Below are 12,601 nucleotides of genomic sequence, written 5' to 3'. Positions count from 1 at the left end.
TTTATTTTTTATGTAACTGAAAAAGCTAACTAGAAACCATCAACTATACCCCAATGGTAAGGGGGCGTTTCCATTCCTAAGGAAGAAAAAGTAGAATAATTCCGTATCCTGTATTTCTTGTTGTTTATAGATTTAAATTGTACATTTATTTTTATTTTATACGTATATATCCAAACTCACCTGTCAAAGCTGAGGACCACGAAGTGGAGCGTGATGGCACCGAGTTGGTATGGAGGCAGACCATAGAATGTGAAATCTTCGTCGTACACCGGGCAGCGAGTTTTGCGCACTACTCTGTAATAAAGAGATTGTTTTCTTAAAGCATATTTGTATAAAGCAATAAAATAAAATTACATTTTTATTGGTTTGTAGTTTTTCCAGTCAAATAAAAAAATACTCTAATATAGCGAGATCTCAATTATCTGTTTTAAAATGTTCTATACATTTTAAAACATAGTAGAGTATATCTCGCTATACAAGGTTTTTTTAAAAGGATAAATATGGAATAATCTATTCACCGGCACTAACCGTATAGCTAAAAACCTATGGAGGTTGAGGATGAAGTCTGAAAAGTCAATCCATAGGATTAATTCAAGGATTACATGAATAAAACTATGATGATCTCCGAGCAAAAAAGCACAGAAACACAATAATAAAAATCAAAATCCCCATAGCTAACTTTTTCTTATATAATACCATTTTTTTGTGTTGAAGATGATACAATAGTGCATATGTCTGTGATAACTATATTATTACCAGCATAGTTATAGACATACCTGGTCTTGACCTTATGTTGCTTTTCTGGTAACAGCTGCAGCTTCACGTACGGGTCAGGGCCGGCAGGCTCGCGACCCGGCAAACCCTGGCATGACACCACCGACACCACCAGCGCATTCTTCTCAATTTCATACCTGATAACAACATTGACAAGGATACAGTTTTAACTTTAAAACAAGTGATTCTATCTCTTTTATTATGGGTACACCATTTTGCTGATTTTTTATTGTTCTATTGTATATTTCGCTTTATTCTTTATTAAATTTTGACGACCTCAGTGGTCTAGTGGTTTAACACACCGCTTTACGTCCGATGGTCGCGGGTTCGATTCCTCGCACGGCACAAACATTTGTATTCATGAGTATGATTGTTTGTGTTGGTCTGGGTGTTTTCTATGTATAATATGTATTTATTAACGAAAAAAAAAATCTATGTATTTGTATCAGTTTTCTAGTACCCATAACAGAAGCTTTAGATAGCTTAACTTGGGTCTAGATGGCGCTGTGTGAATTGTCTTGAGATTATTATTATTATATTTCTCATTCCTTTGCAAAAATACGTTTACATAGTATCAAAACCATCTCTCTTAGCACCTTGACAACTCGCACGTTGTAGCACATGCGGGTCGCCCGCCCGTACAACATTAAAACGTAGGTCATAGGCGAAGGCTCTTTGATTCATGAAAACAAGTTGTGGGAAAAGATCATCTTTTTTACCTTCACTGACTATAAAAAAAAAACAGAAAAACAATAAGGTGTCGCATTTCGCAAATGTGCCATAAATTGAGACTATTCGAACACAAATAAAATTGCACATGGCGGACTTAGCACCTTGTGGGATTTTCTCCATGTGGACTATGTTATATTTCAAAACTGTTAAACAAAGTAAAAAATTAAAATAAATTATATATTGAACCTAGCGATTCATCATAGTTTCGCACGGATATATTGTAGGGATCGATCGGGATCGATAACTATTGTCAAATTGTAATCAATCTTACGGAAGAAATTTTCGATACAACAATCCATTTAATTTTACCATAGAGAAAAAAAACGGCGAAACGGATAGCAAAAACAGCGATTTTGTTTTTTACACTATTTATTCAATTATAGCATGTATAACTACTCCTTTATGTCTCAATTCTAAGACAATCCCACGTAATTCAGAAAATCGATAAGCAATTCAATGATTCAAGTGAAACAAAATATTCCAAAGCTCACATTTAAATTGACCTAAACTCCAAGTAAATGCCTACTGAAATTACTTTGATTGTTCCTATACTTTTCTGATTTATTGAGTGTTTAGATTTTCTGGGAACTGCGTGGGTTTTATTACTCATTGTTATACTGAATATAAGAGTGCAATGACTCATTGCTTAGAGGGTTATAAATGTCTGATCTTTTAAAACGTATAAATAAAATGTGGTTTGAAAAACGTACTTATACCTGATTTTACATAGTAGGTACTTGATCTATATATATCTATCGATTGGTAAAATAGTGCCTTAAGATTTTTGCAATAAGTGATAACAGAATGGTGCATCTGCCTGCGATATTGGTATACGCTGGCGGGGCACCAGTTGAGGATGATAGGATGAGCATGTGCTTAGGTCAGTTAGCCCATCGCGATGAAATCACTAGAAATTAACCACTATCTCCAGGGGGAATTGGCTTGATAGTAATGGGGATTAATAACCCCATTGCTAGCCAATACCATGTCAGATTTACCTCCACGCCTCCATATATATATATATACGTGTATATTATCTGTTAATTAGAGATTCAAGAGGGAAAACCAATTATAGACCACGCAAGAAAATATTTACTATTTCTCTATACCTTCTAATTTTTGTCAGCATTGTTTTTTGCACAATTTAGAGAAAATGTACAAAAAACATATATTATAATAACAATGAAGTAAATATAGAAAATATATTTATTTTGTTATTAAAAACAAAAGACTCAACAACTTTTCTCAGTACTCGGAGTCTTCTATAGAAACAATTTGCAATCGAACGATATTGGAATTGAGAATTACCTCTTCTTTTGTTATTCTTAGTTTTCTATTAGGTGGAATATATTGTTATACTATAATAGTGAGACAAAATGTGTCCAAAATTATTAAGCGAAATGTTGTAAATACTGAAAGTAATCAGATTTTGGTAATCTTGATCACAGTTTCTACTGGATTACTATATCTAGTGCTGGATATAAGGTTAAGTGCAGAAACACATTTCCAAATTCTTGATTGCATTTTAATTGCCTACATTACATTTATGGCTTGAATCAATATTATAACACGTTCCAGACCTCATGCACACACGTGGGTCACTGGGCAACGAAAGTTATTTTACACGTTGGGACTGGGTGATGACATAAATCTAGCGGTTAAATAATGTCTACCTCAAATTATTGTATCCCTATGAGAGAAATAAGGTTTTTCAATGAGGTCTTCAACGTGTTAAACTGCTTAACGTTAAATTAAAAAACGTGTGTTAACGTGCTTTCGTAAACATTTGAAGCATATCTACTCTTCAATTATGGCTGGTTACTTAAATAAATGTTCATAAGGTTTCACAGTAAAAGTAATAAATACAAAGAATACTTTCACATAGACCATTTTTTATATCAAATGTTACGTTATATAATATATATTTATGTATATATATTATTAGTTAATGTTTTACCAAACGGTAGTCAAAATATGTGGGCTTGAAACGCGTGGGTTTGAAGATTGTTCTCAACGTAATAATTTAATAACAAAAAACATTTTGATTACGTTTTCATGTAAAATAGATACATAATGAAGTTATTATATTCATGTATCTAATATTACTTTTCATGATTACTTGCATTATTAGTAATTACCAATTGTATATTTGAATTTCGTTATATAATATATACTTTAGTATATTATAATAATTGTTTTAGACAACAAGATAACCCATAATTGTATGTCGCATTAAGGCGTCTGTACCTAACATCGTTACCGTGATTAGGAGGTCTATTCAAACATGCCACCCGCTGGTAACTGGTCCATATATGTTATATACAATAATATCACGCGATAGCATAAAGTACATGAACATAGAACATACCCAGGACATCGATCTCTCTATGCAGCTATTTAGCCGCTGAAGCCTAGTAGATAGACAAGTCAGAAATACTTTTATATGTATTTATATTTTTTTTATACGTTGTATATATTTATATTTTATATATACTATTAAGCATGACATTATGGATGTCGATGAGATGGAGGCAAATTCTACTACGTATTCGTGCCGAATAAATAATTTCTAATCATCTCAATGAATGTAATAAATGAAAGAGATGATTTATGTGAATTATATATAATACTAATTACCCACGCGACTTCAACTGCGCCAAAATTTCCACGTTTTTTGCAACATATTCAATTGCGGCTTCGCTTCTATTCATCGTAGTGTGATTTTATACAACCTACCTTTCTCGATAAATACGAGTCTCCAATACTAAAAGAATTTTCAAAATCCATTCAAGTTTCTATAGATCCAGAGATTCCCCCTGCAAGCTCACACTACAATTTTTAAGTTACCACGATGTTTACAAATGCTTGGAGAATTCTAAATCCGTACGTAGAAACTGCAAGATTACATAAACTATGTTACATTCATACATATTTTGTGGTGGTGGGCGCTTGTCATTTACCATGCTTAGTCAAACGTGTAAATCCCACATGATATATATATTAGGAATAAATTAAATCAACCTTCCGACGCCTACTTCATGTTTGAGGGCAAAAATCGCGTAGGTGTAATAGAAAACAGTTATGACTACCTCATCTGGGATTGAAGTCGCGAGCATGCAATTAACACATTCATACATGTCTGTTTCTTATTACGATTAAACTGCTGAATACGATTAAGCCGTTTATTCTTAATGAATGACGTGAAGGTAGGTTATATTAAGAGGACTAATATGGCTTATCTTTTATCTATAGTGAATAATAAAAACCTAATTGTACTTACAGTACATTTATTTCAAAAAAACTCTCCAGTTATTCATGTTTTAACTTTATCTTGTATAACTTTGTGTAATGTTTTATATTTCCAGACCGAGTTTCTTCGAATTAAATACATTACGAGACCTTTTTTTGTTTGATAGAGCTATAATAACGACTTAGGGTTCGCAGGCTGCGGTCATCTAGCGGGCGCTTAGTGTACACCCGTATAATGTCTTTCTCTAAACATAATATATATATAAATAAAGAGTATATTCAACGATATTGAAGTCAGAGTCAAAATCATATATTCAAATTTTTGCCATTTGTGCACGTAAATTTTTTAACAATATCCTTACCATCCCATTCGGCTAGCTACTTTAGTTAAAAATATCTGGAAAGGAACTACGACGGGTACATTTTCTGTTATTTGTAATCAGGAAAATCGAATAATTATTCCATTTTATACGTTACTTAGCTCATTTATCATATTCAATTCGTACATTACCAAAGTAGACTTTATACAAAGGCGTCTGCGTGGGATATTCTGCCCTAGATTTCTTTATTTTTTATAATTTATTCTTTACAATCCTTCATTAGATGTTATGGGCCATATGATGTAATGTCCGTATATCTGTATGTATAAAGGCGATGGTCACCAATTACCGTATCATGGACCATCAACTTTAATGTTATTCCACTTGTATAAAAAATGTTTTATATATCTATAGATAAAAAAGTGTAAAATGTATGTAAACACACAGAGTATCGCAAGTAATCAAGCGTTCAACTATTATATTAAAACTCAATTTCGGCTCCAAATTACAAAAGATTTGACGCAAGTAACATTTATGTAACAACGTCGTACTATTGTATAACACCCAACTGTCTGGTCTATTATTGGTGTTTAAAGTCCTTCATGGGTAAAGAACACAAATTACTGTTTAAGAGCAATTCGTTGTCTATTTACGTGCATATTAAGTTTTTATTGACAAGTGAGGAGACGTAGGTATACCTGATAAGGCCTTCGGTTTACAGCCCGCTCAATGTCTCGGCAGTAAAATGCTACATAAGCCGTCTTTACTGCCAAGGAGACGCGACGGGTAGGGTTTATTAAAATACGATAAAAAGGAACCCAACGGAGAATCCTTGTTGGCATTAATTCAGAGGTGACCAGACGAATTAAATGATATACAAATCCATACTAATCTTTAAATGCGAAAGAGTCTGTTTGTCTGTCTGTACATTTGTAACTATTCAAGACTAAACGGTGTAATGGATTCTAGTGAAAATAGATCTTATATCTTAAAACTTAAGAAGTGGGCGAAACAAGGTACGACAGTATAAGTAATAAATAAATAATTAATGAAGATATCGCGTTTAGACAATATTCTGCAATTACATTTATTTCTATGTAACAGGAATGGCAATCAATGGAAACGACAAAAAATCATAAAAAAATGTGATGCCAGTGGTACTCATGTATTTTTTATGGATGATAATGGAATGGCGCACTTTCCTGCACTATTTACGCTGACGGGGCATTATTGGAGGATGATAAGGTGGGGGCATAAGGTCAGATTAATTACCCCTCGTACAAAATTTACCAGGAATTTACCCCACCACAATGGTTGCTACCTGTTGGAACCGCGAGGAAGTCAACTGACATGGTACATTCCTATAAATTCAATCATCATTACTAACAATCTCATTCCCTCTTTACTCGTGTACTGCTATTTCTAATAACTTCTGCGTCGTGCATCTATTTTATGATTTAGGTACATAAAAGGAAAGATTAGGCGAGACATGGTGATATTCATCAACATGAATATCGCCATTAATACTTATTGCATAGATTATCACTGAAATTAGGAAATGTAATGTATATAATTTATATAAAGTTGTATTATAACAGGCCTTATAATACAACTTTATACAAATTCAAACTCATTATCTAAGTACTCTTTGATTACTCTCTAAACTTACCACAGATTTGTAAAGTTTCTTGGTTTCTTGTGGTTAGTTCAAAGTAACTTTAATATTAGTAAGGTTGTAGACACAGTACTAAATTTTGAAAACAAGTGCCTATACCCTCAATATTGTGTAGTTATGCCATGTAATTGTTCGCTGTTGCAGTACAATGTCGCCCATCCAGTATTACGGGTATATGTGTATTGATTTTACAAGGGTTTTCCACTGACACGTTGAAAGGAGCTCTTTGGTTTACATATTCTATATATAGACTACTTGTATTGTATTGAATAATAATACGTTGCTTATTGTATGTACACAATATTAAATATGTGAAAGTATACGTTTCTGAACATTTAAAGATATAGTAGTAGTAAATATGTACATGTTTAAAGAATAGGTACTACAACAAGTACAAAGATTGCAGTCTTCATAAAGAGGTGTAATACATTTTCTAGACTTTTTAAGTCGATGCCCTCGAAATAAAGTCGAGACAGAGTCCTCGTTCTTCTAATATACATCGCATACTGCTTTCATAAAAATCTGTTTACCTTAGAATATGTATGTCTAAAAATACTATATATAAGAAATGTGTAGGTATTTGAATTTATATAATAGTCGGCAAAAACTGAATTACATAAAATGTATCTATGTGATTGTTTTTAACGGTCGATTCTTGCTTGCAACGTATCATTAACATTATTTTATAATCTATGTATTTATTTATTAATTTAGATTATTAATTTGTAAGGAAAAAATGTAGCCGTAAACTGAAACTACGTTTATTCATTTGTACTAAATTTACTACTACTATAGCACTTATTTCTTTTTATAAGAACGTTTAAATTATTATGTTATATATGAGGTTTAAATCAATAAACGAATGAAAACTATTGATATTGTTTCTCTCCTAATACAGTCACTAAATAAAATTATTATGCAAAAAATATAAACACATATTATAACAACAAGCAAGACAATAGATTTATATTTAGAGATTACAATGAAATAACCTTATAGCAAGATATAGAGATCACTTTCGGGCAACCAAAATACATAATATTTATGAGACGTAATGTTATATTTTCTGTGATTATGGGTATTTAAAATATACATATGTATGTTACCTCAACTTGAAATGCAGATCCCCAAGTTTACCATCGTTGTTTTCAGGCTCGATCGGTTTAGTTTTTTCCGTAGCGTTCGCATCAGCCAGTTCCTTGCTGAGAGGAGTAGGCTCCGAGGGTGCGGTCGGTGTGTGTGGGCTGGTGTTACCGGATCCCTGCATAAAAGGAAAGAAAATTGTATGAGAAAAATATGTGAAGTAAACGAGTTTGTATTTTCTTTTATTATATTTATTATATCAGCTATACCAGTAATATTAACTAAACATTGCGAGTGTTGTAAGAAGCTTGTTCCATAATCATTATATTGACACAATTAAGCATTTGTTTAATGTCATGTACATGTTATGGTCGACAGTGAATAAGAAGCAGGACATCAAATTAGACTACCTTTTCTCTGAAAAGTGCAAAACAATTTGTGGATAACAGCTGGTTCGGTATAAAGTGATGTATAGGTTACCGGATTCTGCGGAGGCGGTTGCGGCTGGGGCGGCGAGGTGGTTGCTGGAGGCACCGGGGCCGTGGGTGATGGAGACTTGCGCAAATAGTGCGTGGCAGAACCCGGCGACCGGACTGCGGTCGCTCGTCGCGGTGGTTGAAACACTAGCGCCTTGTCTGGGCAACGCTTGCTTCCTACACCCAATTTTAATTTACAATTAATATCTGTAAGTAAAGAATTATGAACAAAATTAAGCCACGAATAATTTTGAGACAGGGTCACCACTTCTCTTGAGTTGCATGCGTTTACAGTCTTCCAGTTTCTTAAAGTGCATATTGCTTATCACCACTATTATCCATTTATGATACGGAAAGCAAATAGAAATTAAAATATATAATAATTTTAAACGGGAAGATAGGTTAAAACTGTCATCTGCATGGAATCCTGACTAGATTCAGTAGCATATTTTAATAAGTGTACAGATACCTTGAGTGCTGTCTGTCGCGATCTTTCGTTAGACAATTTAGTGATGGTAGTTGACAAAGATATAATTATATATTCTTATACTTGTTTGCTATTGTAGCAACACTAAAAAAACAAATGTTATTACTTATATTATAAAATTTACCAAGTTTGTGGGCGAGGGAATTTCTGCGACGGGCAATCCAGCAAGCAAGAGCAGCCAGAGTGGTCAACACTAGCGCCGCAGCGCCACATATAACCATCCAAAACGTCGCCCCATGCCATTCACCAGCTGATAAAATAAAACACACATATTAGTCAATATTGCGCAATAGTGCGCATATAATATTATAATAAGATGTACCTACAGTGAGACTATCGTTGCCTAGTTGTTATTTTTTTAATGAATGGAATAGTATTCCCTCCTTCGCTAACAGCACCAGCACCAGTGGAGGATGTTACGATGAGCATGAGGTCAGGCCAGTTAGCCCATCGTGGCAATTCATCAGATAGTTGATGTTGAGAAGATTTCTTTTAATCTGACTATTTACAAAGCTGTTACATATTTGTGCATATTTTGTATTTTCTCAGAGATGATACTTATTTTCTAAAAGGAAATACTGAAATTATTTATAATGTAGTAAGTATTTTATTCAAAATTCTAATTCGCATTGGATACAGTGTACGTACTCGTACATCTAAAACATTGACCCAAATACGACTTGTAGGTATATGTTATACGCGTACATATTTTATTTTGTTCTATTGTCACCAAGAGTATAGGAAAATATTTTATTCTCCAGTGACGCGAACGGAGCGAGTCCTAGTAAATCCACATATCAAATTGCTACAATAAGGTCGTCGTGACTTTGTTACGTACAATATACGTACGTAAGCTAATACAAAGGAAATGGAGGAATGCAAATATTCGTATAATTTATATTTTGGAATGGAATAACAATTTTCATACATACACAACTAGGTAATGCTCGGTCTTATACCAAATGCATATATTATTATGATTCATTATATGTACAAAAATAATAACCTAGGACAATTCATATAACGCCAGATAGTTTCAATCTAAGCAGAGCTTGGATAATAAATAGGTGTTGTCTATCTCTATATGAATAAATTACATACATACAGATTAAATCCTGAAATCCTTTTCCTTGACACAATATATAAGAAAACTGAAACTGCAATAGACATAAGTGCGGTCTCATTTTTTCCCTAGGTCAGTGGAATATAGGCATTACAAAGGACCGTGGTCTAAGAAGATGAACTGAAGTTGGTATTGTATACATAAATATATAAAATATTGATTCTCTATATTGCCACCACAACAGACAGTAAAATATATATAGATATCCCACAAAAGACAATGTGTTGAATTAGCTATCAGTAATTTTAGAACTATATTCCAATGGCACAACCTAATAAAATTTTTATTAAAGGAGGTGCAGATATTCAAAGTGGAGCAATAAATGAGGGTGTGAAGTTATTGCCAAGGTAGATTGCCAAATTCGGTAACCTAGATTGTGTGATCCCGAGGCAATCCACTTAGAACTCCGAAATCTCTCTTTACTACAACAAAAGTATAAAATAGGAGTATAAAGTCTCCGATCCCGATGTTCTGATTATGATGGCCCGCATTTCTCCTGATCCTGACATTTCGATTATAGAATCCAAACAAATATTATTAATTCGAGTATATCTATATAACGATACGAAGTATTCTATTGCCTTTTGTAGATTAACCTGAACGGAATTTAATGTACTTTTAAGTAAATATTGTACCACGAGATAGAAAGATAGAGAGATAATTTATATGTTTCCTTTACAGAGAACGTCTTATAATTAAAATAATTAGGATGCATGCAAATTAAAATTTTTCAAATCTACAAAATAATAACGAGAAAATTAAATATTATGTTAATTCATGCAAAGAGTAACAGCAGAGGTGTATATATAGAGAATAATATCGTTCAAAGATAAAATAAATTTTCAAGTAAAATATATTATATACAGACATCATGATAAATATGTAGTTAATAGTAGTAGCCAGAAAATATATTATAAAATAGATTATGTGGTATACGACTATAATTATTTATGTTTTCATTCGACAACCTTAATCTTGTCAAATTGTCTAATAAGTTTTGTAGATAGCAAATATCGATGTAGCCGTATCGGAGTTCATTGCGAGAATATTGCATGTTCCGGACAACCTTAATCAACCTTAATCACTAATGGACAATGTTTTTGTCTATTCTAATCTAAAAGGAAATAAATAAATTATAATATATTAAATATTAAATAATACTTCTATGAAATAAAAAAATATATATAACAAACACACAGTGTTCTAGTAGACCTAATTCGAAATTGCAACTTTTTGGATTCTAGGAGGTAGTAAACTGGTCTATAACTCTATCAATCTCTCTGTACATACTTCCAGAATAAAATGTATGTTTAAAAGGGCATTGAAAATAAAGCTCTCCTTGGGGATTGGGGAGGTACGTGTAAAGAAAAGAGAGATGGATTGTGTGTAGGCAATATTTTAAGAAAACACGAGCGAGCAAATATTAGCTCTTGGGAGTAATAGAAGAAAAATAGGCACTATTTTTGCGCCTTTAACAGAGTTATGTAGACTAATTATGAAGCTCCAACGCTTTTGAACAAAATATAGCAATTCATCTTATTCAAAAATATAAATTCGTTTATAATTTGCCGAATCCTTCGTTTTTCATATTGACAAATAAAGATTTAAAATAATTTTTATCTAATTTCCGTCTATTATTTTCATAATTATGATTATTCTTTTTGGTTTTGTATCAGTATGCAGTAGAGCTAATTTCATACACGAAAATATGTTTGCTGACATCTTAGTAATCTTAAAAATTGTGCAACAATCTAAAAGTTAGTAGTGCTAGCCAGTGTCATGTATTATTTATAGTAAGTACTAAAATGATCCTACAGAGGAAGGAAAAATGTTATTAATTGTTTCACACTATTAAATAATATAGTTACGCATTAGCTAAAACAATACAACATAAAAAATCAGTGTCAAATAATTAAGTAGCAGATACTTGTCAAGACGAGGAAAGTTCCAAATTGTTTATAGATGCACGTTGGTCATCTCAGTGTACATCTTCAGTAACCATTATATAATATGTCTCTAGGGACTCTATCTAATCTGTCTCTAGGGACTGTAAATTTCTATTAATGGAACGTTCATTGGAAATAATGTCCACCTACACTGCCTGGCCAGTTAGTCACGTGTTGATAGATATGCCTGCTCTAGATAGATTTCAACTATAAAATATAAATAGCAGATACACAACAGAAAGAGTAACAAATATTTTTTTTAAGATGCGTAATTCTTAATTTAAAGGTATTTTTTCAATGGAATAGTTCTTTGTTATTATGAAATGTTCGTGATGTATCTTTACTAAATTTATCTTTATTAAAGTTTGTTTTATTATGGATAAATTTAAAAATTGACCATTTTGCGTATGATATAAGAAATAAATTATGATAATTACACATACAATTAGACATTAAAGTAAATACGAAATCAAATTTATGTAGTTATAGTATACATAAACAGATTTCCGTAGCTCTTTCACATTACATCATATCTGTTGTTGTTTGCTAACCTCTCTGTTTATATTTAATTTATTTTAGTGTTTATTTATAGTATTTACAAGAAAATACGTTTTAACTCTAAACTTCAATCTCTATAATAGAAATAATTTGCTTAGACTTATTCAATGACACTAATCAATTTCTTACCTCACTGAGTTACAGAGAATAAGTGTAGGTGGCGCTCAAAGAAAATTAT

At 32.4% G+C, this 12,601-nt stretch overlaps 1 protein-coding gene across 2 annotated transcripts in view; it reads right to left on the bottom strand.

Annotated features, from left to right (window-relative positions):
• The window catches only part of LOC131843253 (synaptotagmin-4), a 29,812-nt gene that overhangs the window by 3,280 nt on the left and 13,931 nt on the right, over positions 1 to 12,601 (bottom strand). The window contains exons 2-6 of one of the 2 annotated variants that reach the window (XM_059191878.1): positions 8,921 to 9,046; positions 8,314 to 8,516; positions 7,857 to 8,011; positions 777 to 911; positions 181 to 294 (exon numbers count right to left, since the gene is read on the bottom strand). In XM_059191878.1, the coding sequence (XP_059047861.1) occupies positions 181 to 294; positions 777 to 911; positions 7,857 to 8,011; positions 8,314 to 8,516; positions 8,921 to 9,046 (733 nt within the window). The remainder of the gene's footprint in view (positions 1 to 180; positions 295 to 776; positions 912 to 7,856; positions 8,012 to 8,313; positions 8,517 to 8,920; positions 9,047 to 12,601) is intronic. The other variant, XM_059191879.1, reaches the window with a different exon arrangement.

The sequence above is a fragment of the Achroia grisella genome, unplaced genomic scaffold, assembly GCF_030625045.1.
Source record: "Achroia grisella isolate CSIRO2021 unplaced genomic scaffold, CSIRO_AGI_Agris_v1 utg2946, whole genome shotgun sequence".
Taxonomy (NCBI): domain Eukaryota; kingdom Metazoa; phylum Arthropoda; class Insecta; order Lepidoptera; family Pyralidae; genus Achroia; species Achroia grisella.
Note: the sequence above shows the minus strand (reverse complement) of the source record. Positions and strands in the feature narration are given on the sequence as shown.